General features: G+C 44.3%; 1 protein-coding gene across 2 annotated transcripts in view; it reads right to left on the bottom strand.

Annotated features, from left to right (window-relative positions):
* Nucleotides 1–27,980, bottom strand: part of Rfc1 (replication factor C subunit 1) — a 72,784-nt gene that overhangs the window by 16,573 nt on the left and 28,231 nt on the right. Inside the window, exons 3-14 of one of the 2 annotated variants that reach the window (XM_076546340.1) lie at nt 27,088–27,160; nt 23,710–23,841; nt 18,785–19,017; nt 17,746–17,823; nt 13,956–14,033; nt 12,699–12,786; nt 10,446–10,726; nt 7,478–7,585; nt 5,081–5,260; nt 4,157–4,261; nt 749–1,148; nt 19–128 (exon numbers count right to left, since the gene is read on the bottom strand). In XM_076546340.1, the coding sequence (XP_076402455.1) occupies nt 19–128; nt 749–1,148; nt 4,157–4,261; nt 5,081–5,260; nt 7,478–7,585; nt 10,446–10,726; nt 12,699–12,786; nt 13,956–14,033; nt 17,746–17,823; nt 18,785–19,017; nt 23,710–23,841; nt 27,088–27,160 (1,866 nt within the window). The remainder of the gene's footprint in view (nt 1–18; nt 129–748; nt 1,149–4,156; nt 4,262–5,080; nt 5,261–7,477; nt 7,586–10,445; nt 10,727–12,698; nt 12,787–13,955; nt 14,034–17,745; nt 17,824–18,784; nt 19,018–23,709; nt 23,842–27,087; nt 27,161–27,980) is intronic. The other variant, XM_076546339.1, reaches the window with a different exon arrangement.

Genomic DNA, 27,980 nt, shown 5'->3' on the forward strand with positions numbered 1-27,980 from the left:
CCATTCCACCGCACCCACCTGGCACACAAGGGAAGCAGTTGTGGTTTTGCCAACGCCCGGCGGGCCGGAGAGCAGCGCTGCCTTGAAACTGGAGCCGTCATCTTTGCTGGAAAGTTTGCCGAATTTTGCTGCAGGGGAGAAGAAGTTCCAGAGCATTAACATGCACCACCTCCCAGACACCCCAGAGCAGCAGGAATCGTTCCTGAACCGCCCAGGGCCATCCAGAGCAGAGCACGCGCGCGCACGCGGCCCTACTGCACTACCAAAAGCAAATGAGCTTCAGGCCACTGTGCTTCATGCCTTTCCCTCCTGGGCGGTGAGCGCTCTCACTGGTGTCTGTCTGTCTGTCTGTCTGTCTCTCTCTCTCTCACAGGTCTACAGGCCTTCAGACCTTGGACTGGTCATTCCTTCTGCCCGGTATCACACACAGGTCCCGCACCTAGCTGTCTCCCAGAGAGCTCACATCCTCTTCCCTGACTCCACGCCGGCATCCCGAGCTCCCTGTACTTACCCCTACAACAGTACCTGGCACATGCATTTCATAGCTGGCTCACAGTCCCCAACTCTCTGGGGCTCCCACCCTGCCCACAGCAGCACCACCAGGGCCTAGGACAGCCCCTGGGCTCTGGACAAGCTCTCAGTGGACACTTGCTGACAGGCAGATGACCCAGCCGCGGGCCTCTGCCCACGTGTGCAGCTGAGCACTACCTGCCGACAGACACACACAAACGACTACGTGGGCAATCACCGTGCTTCTTCTCTCCGGGGGAACTCTGGTGCCAGTTCCGGAGCCAGCGCAGCAGCTTGTTGGCACAGCTCTGGTCCCCCTGCTGTCCAATGATGCTCTTGAGTGAGGTGGGCTTGTACTTATCCACCCAGAGCAGGCTCTCCACTCGGTCCCCACTGCGGTCCTCGGCCGGACCCCGAGCCCTGCCGTGGCCAGGCGTCTCCTTGACCGCCTGCTCCGTGAAGTCCAGGCCCCTCCGAAACACATTCGCTTCCTTCTTGGTGGCCTTTGCAGGGCTGTCCTTTTGGGGGGTCGGTTTGCTCTTTTTAGACGCTGACTCCTTCTCAGTTGGGCTAACTTTTCTTTTTCCCTGGTCATTTTTTTTGGGTGTTCGCTCCAATTTGGACTTTTCTTTCTTCATCTGAAGAGGGGAAAAAAGAAGAAAACAAAACAGCCCCTGATGAAACACAGACGACTTCTATCCTGCTGTACACATGCCCCCGAGGCGAGGTGACAGCCAGGGGAGCTACTGAGCCAGGCTGCTGCTGTCACAATGGAGGTGTCAGGTCACCACCACTCTCCAAACTCACAGACATTAACAATAGGTACAGAAAGCCAAGAATCGAGTGGTCAGTTTCAAATAAAAAGAGAGGGTCACGGGGTAGACAACTGTCCTAAAGTTTCTTGACTACATAAAGCTAATGTCTCCTCAAAACCTTGCATATACAAAGTCAGAGCAGCACTGTAGTATATGGTGTGCATACACATTATAGTCATCAAATGAAAGAGTCCAAACATCTCTGGGGAACTTAGGATAAACCAAAAACTACCCAGAGCCACCCAATGGGACACTATCGGAAAAGGACTGAATAGTAATACATACTACAACTTGGTATGCCTTGAAGCCAGTATAAAAAGTGAAAAGGCTAAAAACAAAACGCCACATATGGTATGATTCTACATATATTAAATGTCCAAAACAGGCGAATCCATAAAACAAAGAACAGCACAGTGACCGCCAGGCAGAGGGTATGACAAGCAACCATCAGTAAGTACAGGATTTCTTCTTGGAGGTAATGACAGTGTTGGAATTAGATGCAGTAACTGGGCCAACAAGATGGTTCAGTGGGTAAAGGTGCTTGCCACCAAGCCTAATGTCCTAAGTTCAATCCTCAGAACCCACACTGTGAAAGGAGAACCAACTCAGGCCAGTTGGTTCTGACCTCCACATGCATGCCATGTGCCAGACAAATAAAATACATACCATCAAAAATAAGCCAAATAACTTTTTAGTTAGATAGTGATGATCACTGCACAGGTGTGTGAATTACACTAAAAAAAAAAGTGAATTTTGAGGAATGTAAATAATCTTAATCTTAAATCTAAAACAGTTAACTGCCTTCCAGTAATGCTAGACCTTAGGAATGACCATTTAAGGGAAGACATTTCTGGAGATTCAAAATAACTATCCACTCAAAAAAGTTATCACTTCCAAAGCAGGAAGTCATTCCACTCATGGAGAAGAGCGGCAGACACCATATCAACCAAGTATCAAGATCTATCAGCATCATGTGCACGAGACACACCGGAAAGGACACTGTATGACCCTGTGGTATTCCTGCCACACTGGGTAACACAATCTAATTGTGACAATGTCACACAACACCACGACAAACATTCTCCTACTGTGACTGAAGAAAGTAAAGAACGACAGGACTACCCTAGGCTGGAGGAGGCTGGACAGCACAATGTCGTGCAGGATCCTGGAGCCGAGAAAGGACAATAGGAACACTGTGCTGTACGGCAAACACACACACTGCAGGTGACCACGGAGCAGCACGTTCATCCCCTACGTCCTGCAACCTGACCACGGGTACAGAACCCCACCATCCCCTACTGCAACCTGACCACGGGTACAGACCCCATCATCCCCCACTGCAACCTGACCATGGGTACAGAACCCCACCATCCCCCACTGCAACCTGACCACGGGTACAGAACCCCATCATCCCCCACTGCAACCTGACCACGGGTACAGACCCCACCATCCCCCACTGCAACCTGACCAAGGGTACAGACCCCATCATCCCCTACTGCAACCTGACCACGGGTACAGAACCCCACCATCCCCACTGCAACCTGACCATGGGTACAGAACCCCACCATCTCCTACTGCAACCTGACCATGGGTACAGAACCCCACCATTCCCTGGGGCTTTTCTCCTGGAAGAAACTGGACGGACAATCTTGTCACACTGGTGACGGAGCTGGGGACAGTAGTCCTGGCATCCAGGCACTCCTGTGTCCTGCATGTGGACAGGCAGGTGGTGGAATGAAAAACAGCACTCACTGGGAGGTGCAAGCACAGAAAATGAAAGGGTCAGTACTGCCAGCTAGGCAGACTGAGTCCATCCTGCCCCCAGCTTAGCCATGTGAGCCAACTTTTCTTCTTCTTTTTCTCCTACTCCTTCTCCTTTTATTATTTTTTTTACCCTTTGTTGAAAGGCAATAGAGACTAGCTTCTGTCATAATTGAAAAACTCCTAGTAAAGTTTTCACTAAAGATGCTGATAAACGCCTCTTTAAAAAACAAAGAACAGAAAACAAAATGTTCAGGCATCAACATTTATAATAAAGTCAATACAACAATAAAGAATATGGATTGGAGACATGGCTCAGCAGGTAGGAGCACTTACTTCTCTTGCAGAGGACATGAGTTCAGTTCCCAGAACCCATGTCAGGTGGCTTACAACTGCACATAACTCTAGATCCAGGGAAAGATGCCCTCTTCTGGCCTCTGTGAGCACCGCGTTCATGTGCATGTGCATAGATAGATAGACAGACAGACAGACAGACAGACACACACACACACACACACACACACACACACACAGAGACATACACACAAATTTAAAAATTGTGGCCAGGTGTAGTGGCACACGCCTTTAATCCCAGCATTCCAGTGGCAGAGGCATGTGGATCTCTATGAGTTTGAAGCCAGCCTGGTCTACATATCAAATTCCTTACCAACCAAGGCTAAGTATTTTTTTTTCAACCCAGCACTTGGGAGGCAGAGCCAGGCGGATCTCTGTGAGTTCGAGGCCAGCCTGGTCTATAGAGCGAGATCCAGGACAGGCTCCAAAACTACACAGAGAAACCCTGTCTTAAAAAAAAAAAAAAACCAAACAGATGGAAGATAAGAATTCGTAGGTGTGGTATACACAGCACACTATTTGTCACCCTCCCCTGAAAGGTAAACAAACACCAAAGGCATCCTGAGACACAGTCTTTTGGGTCACAAGGAATTCCCTTGAGGTGCAGGGGAGTCTGCTCTTCCAGACCACACACAGTAGTGTCTATATGTTATGCATCCCCATCACACACGAGGTCTTATGCCAACTTCAATAACCCAGGTTTGTCTTAGACACACCTCAGCTTCAGCAGCTATTTCATACTTGGATTTCTTGCCTGGCATAGTTCGAATCAGATCCAACAGACCATCTTCATCAAGGATTTTTGTTCCCAGAGCGGCTGCCTGTTGATTAAAATACGAGTCATCAGAACTCCATCCGAACCACTTCCTTCTGTAGAGGATAAATTATTTTAAGGCCTACTGGTAGATGAAGAACCACATTGTAAGTTAAACTCCAGAATATATTAGTAATTACTTTGAAGATTTTATTGTATGTGTATGAGTGTTTTGCTCATCTGTGTATCTGTGTACCATGAGTATGCCTGGTACCCAAGAAGGTCTACAATGGGCTTCAGATTCCCTGGAACTACAGAGTGAGTTCCAGGAAAGGTACAAAGCTACTTTGTCTCAAAAAAAAAAAGGGGGGGGGGGCCGCTCAGGATATAGCTCAGTAGCTAAGTATGCTGGGTGCACCAATGAAAGGACCTGAGTTCAAATCCCCAGTACCTACATAAAAAGGTGGGTGTGGCCGCATATGTACCTAGAACTGCTCTGTGCAAAGTGGAGACAGAATTAGTCGGGTACATCTTGTTACTTCGCGCAGACCTCTGCTTCTTCCTCACACTCACACAGGTTCCAACAATGGAACCTTAAGATGGGATCTATAAGGCATGCATAAGAAAACTTGGAACTAAAAAACAAAACTGTATGCCTCTACGTTAAAAATGTTTTTAAAAAGACTTAAACTAGAATACACAAAGTCAAATAAACAGCAACTATGCTCCCCACTAAAAAGACAAAACCCTATAGCCCCGACCGACAGTGTGTACACGGTATGTGGAGACAACCAAACTACAGGCCTCCTTTTCTTCTCTCACTGGAATGTGGCCAGCAGCACTGCCACCAACAGCCACACTGCGGGGAGCCAGCGGACGGACCCACCTTGTCACTCTTGGACTGCCCGCTGTCCCGGCCCATGACGAGATAGTTGGTTTTCTTGCTCACGTTTCCTGTTACCTTCCCTCCATAACGTTCAATTAGAGACTTGGCCTCTTCGCGTTCAATGGACTCCAGCACGCCTGTGATCACAAAGGTCAGGCCTTCCAAGCAATTTTCAGCTCCCTACAACACCAAAATGTTCAAGCAGAGAAGAAATTACATGGTAGCGTTCCAAAGAAAGAACTGCAGCCAAGCGGCAACGAGGTGACGTTTCTCACTCGACGTCATAACCCCAGCGTGAAGCCTGGCTGGAGACTGCAGCAGAACCGCAGAGTAGATCCGGATGAATTCCCACAGAGCTAACATTCAACAGATACCAAATGAACAAGAAGAAACAACATACTGTTAGCAAAACTAACATTACCCATTCACGCTAGTCTCCACTTTTCATATTTCCATCAGTAATTAGCTTTCCTAACTTACAGTAAACAAGCAAATGAAATCTGCCCACGGAAACTCCCACTGTTGTTAAAGACCAGCTCTGGGTCTGGAAAGCGTATCAAGCTGGGGCTCTCACCGTCCTCTCTCTGACTACCCTGCTGAGATAAACCTACGAAACTGCTGGAAACATGAAGCTAAGATCGCACCATCCATCCCCACTGGGAAGGTAACTGGTAATCTAAGAGCCGACCAGGCTTCTCTTCCTAAGTCTGAACTACAACTCTGTACAGTTATAGACTTTTTTTAATTCTTGTAAATAGATCAGCTAAATTATACAGACAAACAAAATGGTCATTATACACGATATGCCATGCTCCTTATTACTCTTTAATAGAATTAAGATTGGTAAAGACTAAAAAAGTCTTGAAAAGATGCTAAACAAAACTCAAAGCATGCCCCAGCGTAAGCTGATCATCCCCCTCCACATAAAGAACCTTTCTTGGAAGAAAAAAGGAAGGAAAGAATAGTTATTATTTACTGAGAAAGAGAGGGGGAAATGGAAAACAGCATCTCTTCAGTCCCTCCACTTCCAGGAGTGACGTGAACTCTTAACTCTTCTCAACAGACTCCCCGTCACCCTGGGGAACTCCAGCAAGACGCTGGCACATTTCAAACCCCGGTCTGCCGCCTCCTGAGTGCTCTCCCACGGAGCTCACACATCACTTCCTTAGCCCTTCTCAACACTCCTCCTAAGTGATCACCTGTATCTTTTTCTGCCCTAACCAATACAATCTATTCTCAGCAGCCAACAAAATGATACTTACAACTCATTCTCTATGGGGCTTGGGAGACGGCTCAATGGTTAGGAGCTCTTCCAGAAAGCCTGGGTTCAATCCTAACACCCACATGGTGACACATAACTCTACCTAACTCTAGTTCCAGGAGATTCAAACCTTCTTCTGGCCTCAGAGGGCACCAGGCACATACATGGTGCACAGATATACATGTAGACAAAACACTCAAGACACTTGAAATAAGTAAAAAAAAATTTTTGTTTTTAGATATTTTTCAGGGAACCAGATTTCAACTCCTAGCACTCACACAGTGGCTCACAACCATCTGAAACTCCTGTTCCAGGGACTCTGACTCCCTCTTCTGACCTCTGAGAGTAAGAGACATGCACATAATACACATACACATATGCCAGCAAGCTACCATACATATAATTAAAATAAAATTAAAACAAGAAACTCCTTTTAGGCCAAAGTCCAGAACATTGGGCCCTCCAAGATATGCCCCTATTCACTTCCTCAGCCATCCTGTCCTTGGTCACTTTGCACCAATAATAGGATTACTTTTCTTTGAGTTCCTTAAGCATCCTGTGCAAATTCCTTCTCCTCTCCCAGATGCCATATGTCATTCTGAGAGTGACACATTTCATGTCATCGTGACCTCTTCACACCTAATGATGTCTCTTCATTCTTCAAATCCCATTTCAATGTTGTTACCTAAAGCAGTGGTTCTCAGCCTGGGAGTCAAGATCCTTTAGGGGTCACATATCAGACATCCTACATATCAGATATTTACACTACACTTAAAGGAAAATGTCTAAGCGTCCATCAGTGAATCACAAAACCTTCTATTTCATAAAAAGGGAGCTGAGATTCTTCTGTTAATATTGGCTTATTAGGGGCTGGAGAGATGGCTCAGAGGTTAAGAGCACTGCTTGTTCTTCCAGAGGTCCTGAGTTCAATTCCCAGCAACCACAGGGTGGCTCATAACCATCTACAATGAGATCTGGTGCCCTCTTCTGGTCTGTGAGTGTACATGCACACAGAACACTGTATACATAATAAAATAAATAAATCTTAAAAATAATAATAATAATTGGCTTATTAACTCTTTGCTGGACCATGAGGCAGAGTTCTTACAGAGTAACACAATCCTAATGAATCTTACCTTGGGTATTTCTTTGGAGCCCAGAGCTTTGGGACCTTCTCGATTTAAGTAGCTTCGATAAGCTTGATAATTAGTGCGTTTCTTTTCAGAATCTTCTGGACTTACAGACTTTGGGCAGAGGGAAAGAAAAAAAAATCATGTAAAATTAAAACGTACCTAGAAAGAATTACATTATAACACACACACACACACACACACACACACACACACACACACACACACACACACACACATACTGGGTGCATCTACATCATGTATATTAGGGAGGGGCCCCCTTGATAACTTTCAGAACTACTACAACACTTGTCATTATTTTTTCCAATTCCTATTTTGTATCACTTTTAAGTTAAAAGTAACTCTAAATCTCTTGAAGTAGACAAAATATTTATTTGCATAAAAGTGATATGACCAATAAGATAGTTAAGCTGGTTTTAAGTTAAATCAACTACTGCAGCTGATACCAGAATCCAAGCCTTTTGTTGTGTTGTTGAGACAGGGAATCACTATGCAGCCCTGGCTGGCCTGGAACTTATTATGTAGACTAGGCTGGCTTTGAACTCAGAGATCTACCTATGTCTGCCTCCTGAGTGCTGATATTAGTGGCATATACCATCACATATAGCCCCAACCCTACTTAATAATAGCTCTCACTCATTAGAAGGTCCTTATCAAATTATAGCTGCCTAGACCATGTGCCCTGGGAAGCCATTGTTTTTAACAACCTTCAAAAGACAGTCCCATACACCAACTGGGAATGTTATTCATTTGAAACAGTAATTCTGTTTTGTAAAAATCTGAAATAACTTTGGATTATCTGCATGCCTGCCTTTTGTTTATTCTGTGACAGTCTCACTATGTAGCAGAAGCTGGCCCTAAACTATCAATCTTTCTTCCTCAGCTTCCCAAGTACTGGGATTACAGGTATTACCACACCTGGCTATAACATAACTGAAGCACACTCATTTACTAAGTCAGAAATATTTGACTAGATCAACTGAATTTACTACACTCTGATGTTCCTAAGTACAGGTTCTGAGTTATTTTGAGCCCAACTTTGAAAAACAGCATAAAAATAACCATATCACTTTTAAACTTTTATTTCCTCCTTCCCCAAAAATAGTCACTCTCTGTAAACTTCCTCATGTACTTAGTGTGCCTGAAGAAAAACTTCTCCACCAGATAAGTGTTCAGCGAAGAAAAATCTGAGGGCAAAAAGTTAACTGATACTTTAAGCATATTTATGACCATTTCCTGCAAACAAAAGCATTTAAGGTCATCACCATTTCACAGTTCCGTGTACACACACACACACACACACACACACACACACACACACACACACACACACACACACACACACGATGATGAGAGTTGAAACAGACACTATTTTTTTTTTTTTTTTTGCTTTTGGGTTTCTCTGTGTAGTTTTGCGCCTTTCCTGAAACTCGCTTTGTAGACCAGGCTGGCCTTGAACTCACAAAGATCCGCCTGCCTCTGCCTCCCAAGTGCTGGGATTAAAGGTGTGCGCCACCACCGCCAGGCGAAACAGACACTATTCTGCTTTTAATGCTAAGTGCCTCTGTGGTATGAAGGAATGGTGGTTTCTCTTATAAATCTAAGGTGCTCCCAAAATGGAGGTCCAAAAAGACCTTTCTGTTGGTTTGGTTTGGTTTTTTGAGATAGGGCTTCTCTGTGTAATAGTCCTGGCTGTCCTAGAACTCTCTTTGTTCTAGGACAACCTGGCCTGGAACTCACAGAATTCCCGAGTCTGGGATTAAAGGCATGCACCACCTCACTCGGGGGAAAAAAGACAAAAACCCACACTCGGAAAAAAAACAAAAACAAAACTTAAATATATCTGAAAACAAAGACAATTCTTTTTGTGTCTTTGGGGAACTCACTTTGTGGTGCAGGCAGACCTTAACTTTGACATCCTCGTGACTCAGTCTCTCAAGAACTTATTAGGCCTGTATCACCAGGGTGGGCAAGGGGCGGGGGCGGGCACACAGGACATGACGCTTTTGAAAAGCATCATTTCTGCTGGTAGCTGCACATGCCTTTAATCCCAGCAGAGGTCAGTGCAGTGGATCTCTGTGAGTTCCAGGCCAGCTTGGTCTACAACAAGAGTTCCAGAATAGTCAGGGCTGCCACACAGGGAAGTGGGGAAAAAGGCTAAAATATGTATAGCACTTATTACATCCCAGACACTGCTCTAAATGGTTTCATAAATTAATCATTAAAAACATTTTTTAAATTTTTTTTATTATATTTACTTCGAGTGTGTGTGTGTGTGTGTGTGTGTGTGTGTGTGTGTACATGTCCATGGAGTTCTCCTTACCCACTGAATCATCTCATTGGTGCCCAATACATACTCTTATCTCTATTCACCATAACATGGAGAAGTAACCAGATCAGAATAACACGTCTGTTCAGCAGGAGAGCTATGATCTAAAGCCAGCTCCAGACTGCTTGAAGGCTCAATGCTCACACTGCTACAGTCTTCAGAGCTCAAGGCCAGCTCTGCCACTCCACAGGCCATCTTGGAAAAGTTACTAAACTCAGCCTGTTTCTTCATCTTTACAACTTACATAATAAAGTAAATGCCTCAAGGGTCAAGACTATGGGATGTAATACATGAGTATGAGCACGGTTACTCATACACAATAGCAATACATAGCGGGCCATTTTGCTATGTTACTGATGACTATTTAAGAGATTTAAATGATACAATGTCTTCTGGGGTCAAACACAGGGGCTCCAATATATTAGGCAAGCACTCTACCACTGAGCTACACCCCCAGCTTCAAATTACTTTTATCTATTTATTTTGTTTTTACATCCCAACCAGTTTCCCCTCCCTCCCCTCTTCCCCAAATCATGTATTTTTTAAAACGATGTAGAACTTGAAAACAATCAAGCTCGAACCAACACATGTTCCCAAAATACACTCTTTTCATAAAGTTCCTACCTCTTTTTTAGCTGGAGAACTTTTGGTTTTCTTAGGAGTTTGTTTCTCTCCTTTGAGTTCAATGGCGTTTTCTTTCCTTTTTGAGGCCGTCAGCTCTGTGTCTTTGTAGGACCTTTCCTCTTTTGCTTTCAGAAGTGCCAGCTTGGAGCTAGCCTTGGGAGAGGAACAGGCTTCGCTCTGGTGAGCTGACGATCTGCAGGGCTGGGCAGACCCTCTGGAGCACCCACCCCGGCTGGGCTGAGCAGGACTGCCAGGCTTCCTTTCCTTTAAGAAGTGCTCTGCTTTTACAAAGGGAAAATTGTTATTGCTATTTGGGGAATACACCGGCATCAACATTTTCACTCTTCATCTTTCAACAGTGTGATTTTAGCAGTACTTACAAATTCCACATATAAATTCCACACAGTTACTACTTTAGCTCAGACAGCGTATTCATTTTTTTAAATTAAATATTCACATAATACTTCTTTATAACCAGTTCAAATTAAGAGATCTGTCATTTTGCTGGGCAGTGATGGTGCACACCTTTAATCCCAGCACTCACGAGGCAGAGGCAGGTGGATCTCTGTGAGTTTGAGGCCAGCCTGGTCTACAAAATGAGCTCTAGGATAGCCAGAGCTACACAGAGAAACCTTGTCTCCAAAAACGAGAGAGAGAGAGAGAGAGAGAGAGAGAGAGAGAGAGAGAGAGAGAGAGAGAGAGAGAGAGAGCTGTCGTTTTAAATTCAAACTATCCATCTGATATACTAATATAAACAACACAGGAAGACATTGCTGCAGCTCAGTAGTGTAATGCCTGCCCACCAATGCACAAAGCCTGAGTCCAATCCCAAATAGTGTGAAAAGACAAAGACCATTCCACAGATATGCTATAAAATTTACAGAGGCAAAACTCACTGACTGGAATACATTACACAGAATTCTGTAAAATAGCAAGAAAGCCCCAAATCCTGAATTGCCAAGGCTAAAAGGTACTACTACCTAAGCAGATTTATTTCTAGAATTAGATTTTCTATTAGCCCCCCACACCTACAGGCACCATAGTCATTGCGTCAACCAGCTATGAATAGAAAATACTTTGTATGTTTTATCCTGATCACTGCAACAATACAGTATAATAACTATTTCCATATTTCCATAGCATTACACTGTATGAAGGTAAGCCAGTGAAGGTTTAAAGTATACAGGAAGCCAAGCTGTCTGTAGATTATATGTAAACTCTACACTTTTTGGATGAAGAGTTTGAGTCCCCACAAACATGGGGACCCGCAGGGGTCATGACACCGATCCTTCACAGATAATGAGGAGGGCGTCTGGGCCACAGGCCTGTATTCCAGCTACTTAAAAGGCAGAGGCAGGAAGATCGCAGCTCTAAGGTTGAGGTACAGACTGATCCAAGGCCAGCCTGGGTTACTCAGAAGGACCCTATCTCAAAATAAGAAGCAAAAGGAGGGCTGAGAATATAGCTCGGAAACTTAAGCAGCATGTACAAAGCCCTAGCTTTATCCCTGGTGTTGCAGAAGAAAAAGGAAAGGGTAAGAGAAAGCAAGGGGTGAGTGTATCAGTAGACGGTTCAACATCAAGACCATCGCAGAACGGGCCACCCAAGACAATCAGAAGAGCTTCAGATGGCCTGAACAGTCAGTCAGAGGCCAACACCGTGACACTACCTCTAATGTGAAAGCTCAGGGCATTGCCTCTCTGTCTTCCCACAGCAAAATTAACAAGCCAAGAGTACCTAATAGTTTACTTTTCCTAACACTAAGTGCAGAAGGGCATTCTCTACCAGATAGTATCCAGCCTTCAAAAGTGCAGGTAATCCTTGACTTAGGACTGTTCGACTTAAAAGTTTTCAACTTTACAATGGTGCAGAAGAAACATGCATTCAGGAGGAAATCGTGGCTAATTTTGAGGTCTGATTTTATAGGACTGTGATCATCTATCAGCCCACCATCTCTATGGGTCCCACACTCATGGATTCAGTACCCTCCTGAGATACTAGGCATCAGCATTGAGACTCTCCATGGTGTTCTAGCTGCTGACACTCAGAAGGCTGGGTACAACCCTGTACTTCGCACTATGACCTGCTTCAACTGCTGACAGTCCGGAGCACCTTTATCTAAACAGAGCCTGCTCTAATGGCTCTCTGAAACATCCACCAAACCGTTAGGGAAAAGAATGCTGAAGCAGTTACCAAGTGTCCTCTTCTAAAAAGAAAAGGAAGTGCTCTCTCACCCTCCTCTGCTAGCGTTACCTTTATCAGGGCTTTTATGGTTTTCTGCTTTGCTTATATCAGCTTGGACGGGTGAAAATGATTCTCCCTCTTCAGGGTCCTTTCGGGCCTAAACAGGTGTAAAAAGTGTCAGAAGTATTAAGTAACAGGGAAACTACTACCACAAAATCTGCTCTTAAAATGGATTAAATTTTTAAGTTTAAGGGTCACCTTCCAAACCAAACCAGCAAGATACTACAATAAACTGCCATTCATTTACCCACAAAAAGTACCACAGCAAAAGCAGTATTGTATTACTTCATTTTACCAATAAGGAAAGAGATAAAAGGTTAGAACAATACGCCAATAAAACATCTCATTCCATCCCAGTCTCCTAAGCCGGAAATGGAAGCCTTATTAGCCTTTTGTTTATCTCAACTCCCAAACTACTAGTCGTATAATGCAGCTGAAAACTAAAATGGAAACAGACCAACACAAAAAACTGAAAAACCAATTAAAGCCCAGTAGGAAAATGAAAGTGAAGCCAAGAGCGGCAGCTAATGCCGGATCTCAGCACGGGTAGGCTGAAGGCTGGGCCAGGAGCTTGTCGAGTTTAAAGCCAATCTGGGCCACCCAGAGCTACCTGTCAAAGACGGCCTCAAAAAGGACTCTCTCACGAGAAAAAGAGGTGCAACAGAGAGAGTCTGCTTCCGAAAAGAGTACTGTAGTTATTAAACCCTCATCCTGTACAACTGATACCATCACTCTGAAATAACACATAAATTACACAAAATAATACATAAAAAACCCCTATGGTTTCGTGGGGCAAGTTCTGATTTGCTTTATTTCTTGAAATCTTTTACAAAGAGTAACTTTGCAAATGAATTTCCATACACACAAAAACTACAAATTAAAATAATTTAGCTAGTGGGATGACTCACTGGATCAAGTCACCCCCACTTACTGCACCTGCATGGGGACCTAAGTTCTGGTCCCCAGCACCCAGGGGAAAGTCAGGGATGGCAGTGCACCCCTGTAACTACAATGCTCAGGAGGACAGAGACAGGAGGACTCTAAAGGCTCACTCACTGGTCAGCCAACCTAGAAATGGTGAACTCCAAGTTCAACTAAGGTAGAGAACCACAAGACCGGACATCTACCTCAGGCCTACATCACACGTGAGCTCACTCTCACCGCCCCCCCCCCCTCTCTCTCTCTTACACACACACACACACACACACACACACACACACACACACACACACACACACACACACACAGAGACAGATACCATGTTACCTTTTTGGTCTTGGGTTCTTCATCCAACATGGCTAACGTTCGAGCAAACTCTTCATCTTCATGCAACTGCCTCTCCAGCTGTAAAAAGCACCAACACAGTGAGATGCTTTTGTTATTTTTGTATCTAAACGCTTTTAAATGTGTGCTTCATATGTTTAGAAGGAGAAAAGCTTCCTAAAATAACAATGCCATCTTCACACTAAACATTAACAGTCAAGCATCACAGGCCTGTTTCACTAAACTAACTTCACAGACTCTACACTTCCAGCTCTGTGAGCATAATAAAGTTGGTGTAAATTTATTTCTTCATTACATTTATTTATTGTATATGTGGGTATGCATGCCATGGCACACATGAGGTCAAGAGACAATCTGTAAGGGTTGTTTTTCTCCTTGTGGGTCCCAAGGATTGAATCCAGGCCCTCAGACTCAGTAGAGGTACCTTTTTCCTGCTGAGCCATCTTACTGGCCAATGGGGTTGCCTCGTTCTAAAGTGATATTTCTTTATAAAATCTGAAGTCTTATTTTCTCTTAATGATTTTAATATAACATCTCGTCATTACATGTTTTGGGGCCTTGTCTGTCCTAAGGAAAAGCTCATGTGTATATGTATATCTATGTGGGTATGTACACTTGAGTGCAGACACCAGATAAGGGCATCAGATCCCCTGGAACTGGAGTTATAGACAGCTATAAGGCACTCAACCTAGGTGCTAGGAACCAAACTCTGGTCCTCTACAAAGGCAGTATTAGATCTTAACTGCAGATCTCTCCAGCCTAACCGACGCACCCACCCTTTTTCTTGAGATGGGGTCTTACTATACATCTCTGGCTGGCCTAGAACTCACTATGTAGCCCAGGCTGGCCTCAAACTCAAAGAGATCTGCCTGCCTCAGCCTCCAAAGTGCTGAGATTAAAAGCGTGTGCCACCATGCCTAGCTTATCCTCCTCCCCATCATCTTTTGTGGAAGGTAGTGTCTCATGCAGTGCTAGATGGTCTGGAACCTGCTTTGTACACCAGGCTTTGAACTTGCTTTAGAAAGAACTGGTACACTTCTGTTAGAAAATTCAGGGCAGTGGTGGCACACACCTTTAATCCCAGCACTCGGAGACAGAGGCAGAAGGATCTTCAAGTTCCAGGATAGCCAGGGCTACAGAGAAAAACCCTGTCTCGAAAAACCAAAAACCAAAAGAAAGAAAGAGAAGTTTACCACTGGTAATTATAGCCTGTATTAAAGAACGCTGTGTTTTAACAGACCGTTTAATGTAACTGACTTCATGTGGCATCTGATATACGGACTTGAGTGTCAGATAATGGACATACAGTTACCATGAAAAAAGAGAGGTGTAACTGGGATGGGACTCTTGGAAGATAATTAGGAAAGACTATCGATTATTAACATCCTAAAAGTCTTTCATTAGATTAACGAACTAAAGACTCTAAAGAATGTGACAGAAAAGGGGGAATGGGACTGTGATACCTTTGGAAAGAACTGGATAATCCTCTACTATTTGGGACAGATAAGGTAAGTTAGATGCCTGAGAATGACTTCACAGGCTGACCTAGGTCGTGTGTACTACCCTGAGTCATCAGGATACCTGTTTAGAAATAATACAACTCGATACAACCAAAGACAGGAAGATATTTTTCTTTCGTGTTGTTCTGAGACAGGGTCTCACTATATAGTGTTGGCTAGCCTGGAACTTGCTATGTAGACCAGGCTGGCCTCAAATTCTTAGAGATCTGCCTGCCTCTGCTGGGATTAAAGGTGTGAACCATCATGTTAATGGAATGAAGAACCAGAGCAAGGTCTAGCCCCTGCACTACAACAAGCATTTAGACAGAATCAGTTCTGGGAGGCAGACCTTGAAAGCGACACACAGACGGCATTTAGATCACAATTTTAATAAACAGTACAGTTGCTGAGGGTCTGGGAAAAGGACACCTACTCTAAGAAACAGGGAAGGAGTTCAATAAACCCCCAAACCTGAAGCTTTGGAAGACGAGCCCTCCCGTGAACTGCGCTCACAGTCGGTGTCTGCAAACACCCGGCTCCCTGGTCTTCCCCCTCCATTCACAACTCTCCTCATCTCTGCTAGGTCCTCCTCTTCATCTCTAAATGTTAAGGACCCGGTGTTCAATCCTGGAAGCCTCTCCTTTTGTTGACATTCTCTCCAAGGTATACACGTATTAAATGCCACACAAATGCTAATGACTTCCAAAGACACAGCTTCTGCTGAGCACCAGACTTGTGAACCTCTTCTCACCAGCTACCTCCTGTGCATCTCACCTGGAGGTCTATCAGACATCTGCAACTTAACTGTCAAAACAGAACTCTTCTTAAAAAATTACTGTGTGCGTGTGTGAGGGAGTGTGCATGGGTGTTCATGTGGAGGGCCGACACCAACTTTTCTTCTACCTGAACATGGGTCCCAGAGATCAAACTCAGGTGGCCAGGCTTCCCTGTCAACCACCCTGAATCATCTCGCCAGCCCTCTAACGGAACTCTTAACTTCTCTGTACCAAGTGGCTCTCCACCCTGTGTTCTGGTCCTCATTAACAGCATCCCCCCTCATCCAGCTGCTCAGGCCCCCTTACTGCAAACCTGTCAGCAGCTCTAAGGCCTTGAGTCGCCTCTCACCTCCTCTTCCACTTCCTCCCTGATACGACCAACATCTCCCACCCGCCATACCTTACAAGTCTCCAAGCTGGTCTGCTTCTGCTCGTGCCAACTACAGGGAAGGACCTCAATTACCGTTTGCATTAGAGAAGCCAGTGTGCTTTTAAGACCCACCAAGTCGGGTCACTTTATTAAGAACGCCAATGGTGTCCCGTCTCACAGAAACTGAATCTGAAGTCCTGACCAATCCAAGTTCTTTTCATGGGTATCAAAGACCCAGTGTGACCTACAGGACTTGCTGATGGCCATTCCTCCAAATCACCTAACTTTCTTCTTTCTCACTCATTTGCCCAGCCACACTGGTCTCCTGAGCACACTTCCTCCTCAGGGGATCTGAGTAGCCACCACTGACTCACTGTGCTTCATGTTCGGACACAATTCATTCCCAGCTACCCCAGAACTACCCCTTCACTCTTCTTCTTCACTACACCTGTAACTACCTGGCATTTTCTTTTCTTCCTTTATTTTCTATGTAAACTGTAGTCATCTACTACTACAGCAGTTCGAGGAACTCCGTAAGTGATGAATGAACCCTCGTCAGATATGGGTTTACAGCTCAAGAGAGCATCCTGAATCAAACTGAAGTCATCAGTATATACAGTAACCAAAACAAGGGGGAAGGGTAGGTGTGCTCAGAGTGAAAGCAAAAAGACACAGGAACAGATGAAATTCTTTCATACACTGAGGAGCCTCCTAGTCACAGAACTTCAAATTTTTACATAAATAATTATCCATTAGTCTAGTCATTTATCTTTTACAGGAATTTATATTCACATATACTAGACTTTAATTTATTTTACACCACACTTGTAATGAGGCTCAATTCAAAATTAGACTATAACAATTTTGAGCTAAGCATGGTTGTCCACAACTATAATTCAGAAAAACTGAGGTAGAATTGTGAGTTCAAGGCTAGACTAGCCTATACAGTGAATTCTAGCCCTGTCTTGACTAGATAGATAGACAGACAGACAGACAGACAGACAGTCAGTCAGTAAGTAATGCCCTATTCAAAGGGAAAAAAAACTGGAACATCTTGACTATTTGTAAATAGGTACACCAAGTCACAACCTCAAGTTATTAATGATAATTAAGTGGAATGGCAATACCTCCGCGTCTTCATCAAGCTGCAACTGCTTGGCAATGGCCTCATCATTTAACCTGGAGTCATCCATGTTTTGAGAAGACTGTATTCCAAAGAAAATCAAGCAAGACAAAACGTAAATTAAGCTAAAAGTAAAGTGCTTTTTTGGGGGAGGGGAGCAACACCTAATTAAACACATCAGTGAAAGAGAGGTCTATCAGTAATAGTCACAATCCACAGCAGCAACAAAGTCAAGATTATGGTTGTTCTGATGACATCAGTTTCATAAAGAATGAATATCCTACAGACAGATGGCTCTCATTTTGTTCTTCTGGTATGTTCAAGAGAAGTGTGCGCACACACACTATAGGTTAATGCTCTGGCTTGCAAAGTAGTCTAAAACACTGGCCAATCAATATTAAGAATGACGGCTCAGGCCTGGGCAGGCACCAACCAATCAGCACACACTATAGCACAGCCTATGAGGCACTACCTTCCCTGTACTTCATCTATACACCCATTTCCTAAGCGGCCAGAAAAAGATGAATCCAGTATCAGTCAAACTAGAGAAGATCAGCACAGCTACACTCTGTTAATATGATGTTTATCTCATTTCAAGTAAAACTGTGCACTTATGTTTGCTAAAGGCAATAGTAAAATAAGTTTGCATTTTGAAAATTCCACTTAAATTCCAAGAACTATGATTTTTTCTTATAGTTAAATGGTTTCCTGCTTTCAAGTAAAAATAAATACGTATCTACATAGCTTCCAAAATGAGGGCAATATTTATCTATAATCATAGAAAATTATTTCATTATTGATAAAGCATGCTTGCTCATTCATAATATCCCATCATCCTTACTAGTATCCTTGAGTGGGTATCAATCCTGAACACTCTTTCTGCTACTGTTTCCAACAGCCTCATTATGCAGCCCAGGCTGACCTCAAGCTAATGATCTTCTTGCCCCAGTCTCCCGAATGCTGCCGACACAGGTGCACGCCAGCGTGCCCAGCAATCCTCACTCTGGCGTGCGTGCGTGCGTGCGTGCGTGCAGAGCGCTCACCTCTTTTCTTCTGCTTGCCACCATCTTCTTTCCAGATCTCTGGACACTTTCGGTTCCAAAATAATCGAGCACTGACGTTGGTGTAAGCTTTATTGGTGATAAAGGTTTATTCTTGGTCTTAGTGGTCTCTTCATTCTTTTTCGCGGTTGATGCTCCGCGGTGACTGTTTGCAGACACTCCATTCTCTTTGGATTTGGAGGCCGCCTTTTTACACACAAAGTCATCGTCTTCATCTTATGGAAAATATTTTTTGATAAAGCATAGGTCTTAATTATATAAAGTAATCGTTTCTAGCAGCTTTAAAAAAAAAAAAAGCAATACCTTGGGTTGTTTTTTCCTTCCCTTCTTCTGAATTTAACAGTCACACTTACATTCACAAGGGCCAGGCCTATGGTTACATAAATATCTACAACATACCCACTATACACCAGGCACTGAGGGTGCAACTAAAGAGCTAAGAAGAAACCACTTCAGCAGTGAAAAGACGTACCGCAGCCCCTGACCTCATGAAATTTGTGCTCTACAGGAAGACACAGATACACTAATTTTTTACATACATACATATGTATGTATGTATGTATACAATCAAATACACACACATGCATACACACATAAACATTTTATTTCCAAGCTGCATAAAGAAAAAGTAAAACAAGAAAGGAGACTAAGGTGTGATTAAGAGTACAAGAGGCCTTAGGACCAATCTCCAGTCATGACTCCCCACACCAAGAAGGGGGATGATTAGAAAGAGGGGTATAGATCAGCAGGAGAGTACCTGCCTAACACACATGAGAGCCTAAGGTTCACTTCCCAATACCACAAAGGGAAAAAAAAGTCCCAGAAAGTGAGGGATGTTCTTTCTAACAAAGCAGTCAAGGAAAGCCTATTCTTGGGGGATCAAACTCAAGGCCTCGTGTGTGCGAGGCAAGTACTCTACCCCTTAGCTACAATTCTTTGTTTTTTCAGACAGAGTCTATGTAGCTCATGTTGGCTTTGACCTTCCTACATGGCCAGGGCTAACCTCCAACTCAAACCTCCTGCTTCAACAAACCCTAATACTGTATGACCCAAAATACCTGACTAAGGAAAGTCTCTCTGATAAGCAACATCTGCTTGTCAGATGTTGTTGTTGTTAACAGAGCCCCGAGACGAAGATGCCTCTAGCAAGAACAGTCAGAAAAGGTAAACCTCAAGCACCAAGCCTTACAGTGAGTGTGTTCCCAGCTTGAAGGCCATGCACCTAGCTACAAGAGTTCAGACAAAGAGGTACAAGTCAAATCCTACAGGACTTCCTAGGTGACAGAAACTCAGGTTATAGCATAGAAGCCTGAGCAGTGTAATGTCACAGGCCAGTTTAGTCTTGTCCTTTGGAGAAGACACTGTAGAGGGGCAGGCAAAGGTAAGGAGCTCACTCAGGAAGCCATTACAGCTCCAGACAAGATGCTGAGTAAGGTAGGTGGCATGAAGTTCAGGCTCTGGCTACATACGCAGTGAAGACTGATGTCTAATAATTATCTAACCATTCATTTGGGACTTCAAACTGCTTGTTTTGTTACACTTTAAATCCTAAAAGAATTTCCAGCAGCCAGGAGATGCTGCAGTAGGTACAAGTGCTTTGTTGCTAATCCTGATGACCTGAGTTCCATCCCTGAGACCCACCTGGTAGGAGAGAACTCACTCCCACATGCTGTGTTCTAACCTTCAATCATTCACTGAGGCACATGTACCCATACATGTGGGATACATTTTGTCTACCCTGAAGGGAGGAGCTTTGTTCTATCACATGCTCTACACCACGATCTTCTGCCTTGTCAAAAGCCTAGACGGGACCAGAGATGGCTCAGTGTTTAGGAGCACTTGTTTTTGCAGAGAACCCAGGGCTCCATTCCCAGCATCTACATGGTAGCTCATAAACCAGCAGTATCTCCAGCTCAAGGGGATCCTATGCCCTCTTCTGGCCTCCAAAGGCATTACATACATGTGGTACACATACATAGAAACAGGCAAACACACACAGAAAATACAAATAAGTATTTTCTAAAAGAAAAAATTATAGCCAGGCGGTGGTGGCGCACGCCTTTAGTCCCAGCACTCAGGAGGCAGAGCCAGATGAATCTCTGTGAGTTTGAGTCCAGCCTGGTCTACAAAGTGAGATCCAGGACAGGCTCCAAAGCTACACAGAGAAACCCTATCTCAGGAAAAAAAAAAAAAAAATGAAGAATTATTATTTTAAAAAGCCCATAAGCGCCGGCGGTGGTGGCGGCGCACGCCATAATCCCAGCACTCGGGAGGCAGAAGCAGGCGGATCTCTGTGAGTTCCAGGCCAGCCTGGGCTACAGAGCGAGATCCAGGAAAGGCTCGAAACCTGTCTCAAAAGACAAACAAACAAAAAACAACAACAAAAAAGCCCATCAGCAAAGCAGCCACCTAACTGAAACCTCTGAGATTATGAACCAAGTACTTTGTCACAGTGGTGGGAATCCACCAGAATACTGTCACAGGCACATCTGAAGACATCTTGTCATCCTGCCTCGATTAAAAACAAAAACAAAAAACCTGGAGAAAGAGCAGCTTGTCTCCGTACCAACTAGCTGTCTTTCAAGTCCCCTCAGCCTTGCCACAGTGAGGAAGCAGCTCAGAAAAACAACAACAAGAATGCAACCCAGTAACTTGCTTCCCAAAGACGCAATCATTTAACGGGTTTGCTGAGCCATCCTCCGGGAAAGGAAGTACTCTGCAATCCTACACAGCGCGCAGTTCCTCTTGTTTCCTAATAAACCTGATTTGTTTCTGTCTTTGTTTGAAGCCGAAGGCCAGCTCTTCTCTCCTCCCCAAATTCTGTAATAAAACACTGATAAACAGATCTAAGTCAGATTTCTGACAACTACTTGAAAATCATAGGCAACTCAACACTTAAAATTTCCCTCCAGGATATCAGTCTCCTTGTAAAAACGCCATTTATTTTTATTTATAGACAACATAATTTCAAATGTGCTAACAATGACCGAGTAAACTAGCATTTTCCAACACAGAGCAGAGGAATTGCCTAGGAGAGGAGATTGTTCTGCCACTTTGAGTTAGACATGTTCATTTATTCAGAATGATAACGGCTGGACGAGAAAGGGATAATGTGAAGGTCTATCATAAAATCTATTTACAAGCCAAGGAGGGAAAACAAACCTAATTCTAGAGCTCCTCAGCTGAGAGCTGAGATCCATCTGCAAATGGATCCGACTGTCCTAATGCTACCAATGCCTTGCCTTTGGTCTGGAACATACCGAAATCCAATTAACAGGTAGATTTCGTTACAAGGATTAAAAATAACTGACTTAGCAACAAGTGAAACTCTAAGCAGGGAAGCTGGGCGAAGGCTCAGTGTATGGGTGCAGTTCCTTTGCACCACGTCTCCCTGCCGGCTTGGTTTGGAAGGGGAGAGAAAGGTTCACTTGTTAGGCCTTCAAAACACTCGTTAATAAATGAATGGAAGAGGCAGCAAGCATCCCATCTCCAGTCATTCATGTGGTAAATAAATCAGTCTCTGCATATAAGCAGAAAAACAAAACTGATAAAAAGCCAGGAGTCTCAGGATTTGTTACCAATAAATCCTTTCAGAATCAAAGTGAGTCAGTTAAACAAATGCAGAGACCCACAGTCAAACATTAGGTGGAGTTCAAGGAATCCTGCAGAAGAGGGAGAGGAAGGATTGTAGGAGATAGTGGGGTTAAGGGCACCTTAAGAAAACACACAGAACTAATGAACCTGGACTCACTGGGGCTCAGAATCTAAACCAACCAGGGAGCCTGCATGGGCCTGACCTAGGCCCTCTGCAGATATGTGACAGTTGTGTAACTCTGTCTTCCTGTGGGACTGACTCTTCACAGTGGGAGTAGGGGTTGTCTCTGACTCTGCTGCCTGCTTTTGGGACCCTTTCCTTCCTCCTGGATTGCCTTGGGTTCAGCCTAAGTAGAAGAGGAGGTGCCTAGTCTCACTGCAACTTGATATACCATGGCTGGCTGATACCCGTGGGAGGCCCGCCTTTTTCCAAAGAACAACAGAAGAGGAAGGGTAGATGGGAGGGCCTGGGAGGAGAGGAGGGAGGGGAAACTTTGGTCAGGATGTAAAAACAAAAACAAACCAAACAAAAAGAAACACATCAGTCTATTAAACACATTCAAAAATAGTTCAGGTGCAGGAGAGATGCCTCAGCAGTTAAGAGGACTAGTTACTGCCAGGTAGTGGGGGTGGGGGTGGTGGTGGTGGTGGTGGTGGTGGTTGTAGTGGTGGTGGGTGGTGGTGGTAGTGGTGGTGGGTGGTGGTGGTGGTGGTGGTGGTGGTGGTGGTGGTGGTGGTGCACCCCTTTAATCCCAATACTCGGGAGTCAGAGGCAAGCAGATCTGAGTTTGAGGCCAGCCTGGTCTATAGGTTGAGTTCTAGAACAGCCAGAGCCACATAGAGAAATGACTTAAAAACACAGGGAGGGAGGGAGGGAGGGAGGGAGGGAGGGAGGGAGGGAGGGAGGGAGGGAAGGAGGGAGGGACGGACTACCTACTCTTCTAGGTTTGATTCCCAGCACCCATATGGAGGCTCACAGCAATCTGTAACTCTAGTCCCAGGGGATCCAACACTTGTGCGGCCTCCACAGGTACAGACATATATGCAGACAAAATACACAGAAAACCAAATTCTTTCCTAATTCCCCTGGGGATTGGGGATTTAGCTCAGTGGCAGAGTACTTTCCCAGCAAGTGCAAAGGTTCCAGAGTCAGTCCTCAACTCTGAGAAGAAAAAAAAAAATCAAAGACAAACTATTCCCCTAGGGCTAGGAATGTAGCTCAGAGGTGGAGCATTCATTCACCTAGCCAAAGAATGACGATGCCTTTCCTCTGAAAGATACAGCAGCCAAAAGGAACACATCCGGGATCTTACCTGTCTCAGAAATGTAAGTAACAGGATCCTTCCGAGAAATTTTACCAGGTTTAGAAGACAGTGGCAATTTTTCTGATTTTTCTGATTTCTTTTTAGCATTTTTTACCTGCACTGTCTCCTCTGATTCTGAATCTACAAGAGAATAATTAAAATTATGAAAGGAAATATCAGTGTATTTTTAAGTGGTCATTATGAACCAATCCCCCAAGGAGCATCTCTTAATGAGTTTTTACATTACTTTTATCCAGTAATGAACTCATATATTAGATTCCTATTGCTGTTTTAACAATCACTACAAACTGAATGGCTTAAAACCCACACATGTGGGCTGGGGACATCGTTCAGTGGGTAAAGGTGCTTGTTGTCAAGCCTGATGACCTAAGTTCCGTAAAAGCCAACTGCCCCAAAGTACCTGTCCTACACACACACCTACACACACACACACACACAAAGAAGTTCAACACAAATACATATACATTGTTTTTAAAGATTTATTTATTATGTACACAGTGTTCTGTCTGCACGTATCCCTGCAGGCCAAAAGAGGGCACCAGATCTCATTACAGATGGTTGTGAGCCACCATGTGGTTGCTGGGAATTGAACTCAGGACCTTTGGAAGCAGTGCTCTTAACCTCTGAGCCATCTCTCCAGCCCCTCAACACAAATATATTATCTTTAACAATTCTGGGCAAAGTCTGATACGGGTCTTATGAGGACAACAACAGGGATATGGTCCTTTCCAGTTCCCTCGGGAAGAGTCATTTCCTTATCATTTCCACTTACAAGCGGCTGCCATCAATACACAGCTCTTAACCTCCATCTTCGAAGCTAAAAAACTGGGCATGATGGCCCTGGTCAGGAAGACTCAAAGTTCAGACTTGTCTGGGGTACAGGTTAAAGGCCAGCATGGGCAACCTTAGTAAGACCTTGTGTCACTAACTTTTAAAATATCTTTCAAAGAGCTCTGGATGTAGCTCAGGGGTAGAATGTCCGTGTGGCACGTGCACATGCACGGCCCTGTGTTCCACTCCTACACCACACACAGATAAATACCCTCAAGCAGAGTGCTACCGTCGCTCTGGTGTCTGACCTTCTTACACTCTTTGTTGGGGTGGGGGGAGAGGATGTCGAGAAAGGGTCTCTCGATGTTGTCCTGGAGCTCTCTCACTGGACCAAGGTGGCCTTGAACTCACAGGCCTGTCTCTGCCTCCAAGTGCCGGGGTTAAAGGAGTGTGCATTCTCACACTCTAATCTCCCTCCAGACCCTCCCTACTCCTCAGGCACACTGAACCCATCTTATTTTAAGGTCATCTGGACCAATCTGCAGCTTTATTTCCACAGAGTCTAGGAATTCGATTGTGGCTCTAAGGGAGACGTCACTCTCCTACTTGGCCAGACTACTGGATGCGGTGTGGAGCAAGGCAAAGCAGCCCGTTCACCAACTCTTGGCCCTCCCTCTGTCCACACATCTGAAAGCTCGGCCTCACCCTGCTTGGGTCAGTTTCTGATTCCGAGACAGGGTTTCACCATTAGCCCTGGCTGGCTGGAGATCCACCTGCATCTGCCTCCAGACTGCTGGGGTTACAGGTGTGTGTCACCATACCCTGCCCATACTGCTTTAAATTAGTGTTTAATTATTTCCAAAAGGAAACTCGGAGAATACAGGTACACATTTCCAATTTCCTTACGATAAAACACAGTAAATGCACTTAGTAAATATTCAAGTGCTCTGAAAAATGAGTCAGACCCTGCACTATCATGTGAAAGTTTCGACAACCTGCATGCTGTGACACACTGCGGCAGCCGCTACTGCAGAGGAGGCAGGCAAGCCCTTGAGCCTGGAGGTTCAGGCCCAGCCTGGGCAACAACGGTGGGGCCCAACTGAAATTACATATATATAAAATATCTATATAAAAATATTTAAAATATAAAATATGTTGTTTAAAGAATAAGGAACAAAATAAACCCAAAAATATTCATAATACTTCCTTGCATTATGCTTCCTTGGCTACTTTTTTTTTTTTTTTTTTTTTTTTTGGTGTTTCGAGACAGGGTTTCTCTGTGTAGCTTTGCACCTTTCCTGGATCTCACTCTGTAGACCAGGCTGGCCTGGAACTCACAGAGATCCGCCTGCCTCTGCCTCCCGAGTGCTGGGATTAAAGGCGTGCGCCACCACCGCCCAGCCTTTTTTTTTTTTTTTTTTTGGGCTACATTATTTTATATCCACTAGGCATAATGGCGCATACCTATAATTCCAGAATTTAGGAAGTGGAGGTAAGACTAGGAATTTAAGGTTGTCAATAGCTACATGGGGAATTCAAGGCCAACTTGGGCTACACAGAACCTTGACTCAAATAGGTCAGGAAAAAAAAACCAGATTAAAAAAAAAATTAAGTCAGGTGTGACGTGTGTGTGTGTGTGTGTGTGTGTGTGTGTGTGTGTGTTTTGCAGGGGACTGACCCAGGCCTGCAGTCCAGCTACTTAGGAGCCTAGGCAACATCACAACACCCTGTTTCAATAAATAAACAGGGCATAGGGGTAGGGCTCAGTGGTAGAGTGTTGCCTACCAGGCAGAGGGCCTCAGTTCAATCTCTGGCATCGCAAAATAAACAAATGAATAAATAAGACATATGCACAAAAAGTCCTGTTCCTCATCTCAAAACTATATTCAAAGAAAATCCTTCAAATTGTGTTTATTACTTTTTCAACAGAAATGGAATTATCAAATCTTCCTAGCATACACACAGAAAAAAAAATCAGTTTTAGATATTTGCTTTGGGGTGAGTAAGATGGTTCTGGCAAATAAAGACACCTACCACCAAGCCTGAGCCCTAAATTCAATCCCCAGGACTATACAGTGAAGAGAGAACCGACTCCTATAAGCTGTCCTCTGCCCTCTACTCGAACGCCTTGGTACACATGCCCACGTACACACGAATTAATTCATTAAATGGACCCAATATCTGCTTTAACAGCAGTGCTATATGGTGCTTTTTTTCTTTTTGTTTCTTTTTTAAAATAAATTCAACTTCTAAGAACCTGAGTTTGAAAAAAAATTAATGGGAATATTTTTTAAAATATGGGCTGAAACTTCAGATCAGTGGCAAAGCAATTACCTAGCATGAGTGTGGCCCTGAATCTGATCCCTGAGCTAAATAAATAAGTAAATAAGCCACACTCAAAGTAAATCTGAGACATGCTACATATTCTATCCCTCCCTAAACAAACCTTTAACACATTCAAATGTTTGGGTTCTGGTAAGTTCTTGAGCTCTCTTCACCCAGCACTTACTAATGACGTCAGATGTCAGTTTGGAAAGCACTGTTACCGGGGAAATGAAAGACGCTGAAGCCTTTGGAGGTCCTCAGGAAAGTTACCTGAGTCATAGATGATCCTCTTCCTCTTGTGCGGCTTTGGTTTGGAGACATCCTCTTTACTGGAGTTATTAGCCTGTAGACGGCAGGGTGCAATTAGAACAACTTAGCCCGGCATTCTCCTTAGACTCAGGTTCGTAGCTGTCAACCTTGTTTGCCCCCATGGAGACAGACATCCGTTGATACCTAGAGCCACTGTTTATCACAACGTGGGAGACGGGTTTCTTAGGACATCTAGTACATGAGAACCTTACTAGCATCCTCCAATGCAACAGTTATCTAGCCCAAAGGTCAGAATGCTCTTGCTGCACAGGACAAGACCAGAAGTGCACAGGAGGGAAGACTTACGGAAAAGCTATGCTATTATTCAGCTACATGGTCAGCACCAGTCCACAGATAAGAAAGAGTAAAAGAATGTTGTGGTGATATTTTGTTTGTGCTCTGACAAATAAAGCTTGCCTGCAGATCAGAGGGCAGAGCTAGCCACTAGTTAACCATAGAGGCCCGGCAATGGTGGCACACACCTTTAATACTAGCACTTGGAAGGAGGAACAGGACGTGATATGGCTGGGTGGAGAGAGGAATATAAGGCGAGTGGAGACAGGAGCTCGGCCCCTTTTTGCAGTCTGAGAAGTCACAGGTGAGAGATGACTTTGGCTAGCTCCTTCAGTTCTCTGATCTTTCAGCATTTACCCCTGTATCTGAATCCAGGTTTTTATTATGAGAACGATTAGAATCCGTGCTCCAGGATGTCAGACACCAAAGGGTCAAGATGTTTACTAGATCTTGAACGTCCCTGAATGCCTTGGTCTCCAAGGTGGTACAGACCCTTTAATAGGTAGAACCCAGTGGAAGGCCCTAAAGGGAAAGAGAACCCTATCCCTTCCTCTACTGGC

The sequence above is a fragment of the Peromyscus maniculatus genome, chromosome 10 (assembly GCF_049852395.1).
Source record: "Peromyscus maniculatus bairdii isolate BWxNUB_F1_BW_parent chromosome 10, HU_Pman_BW_mat_3.1, whole genome shotgun sequence".
NCBI lineage: Eukaryota > Metazoa > Chordata > Mammalia > Rodentia > Cricetidae > Peromyscus > Peromyscus maniculatus.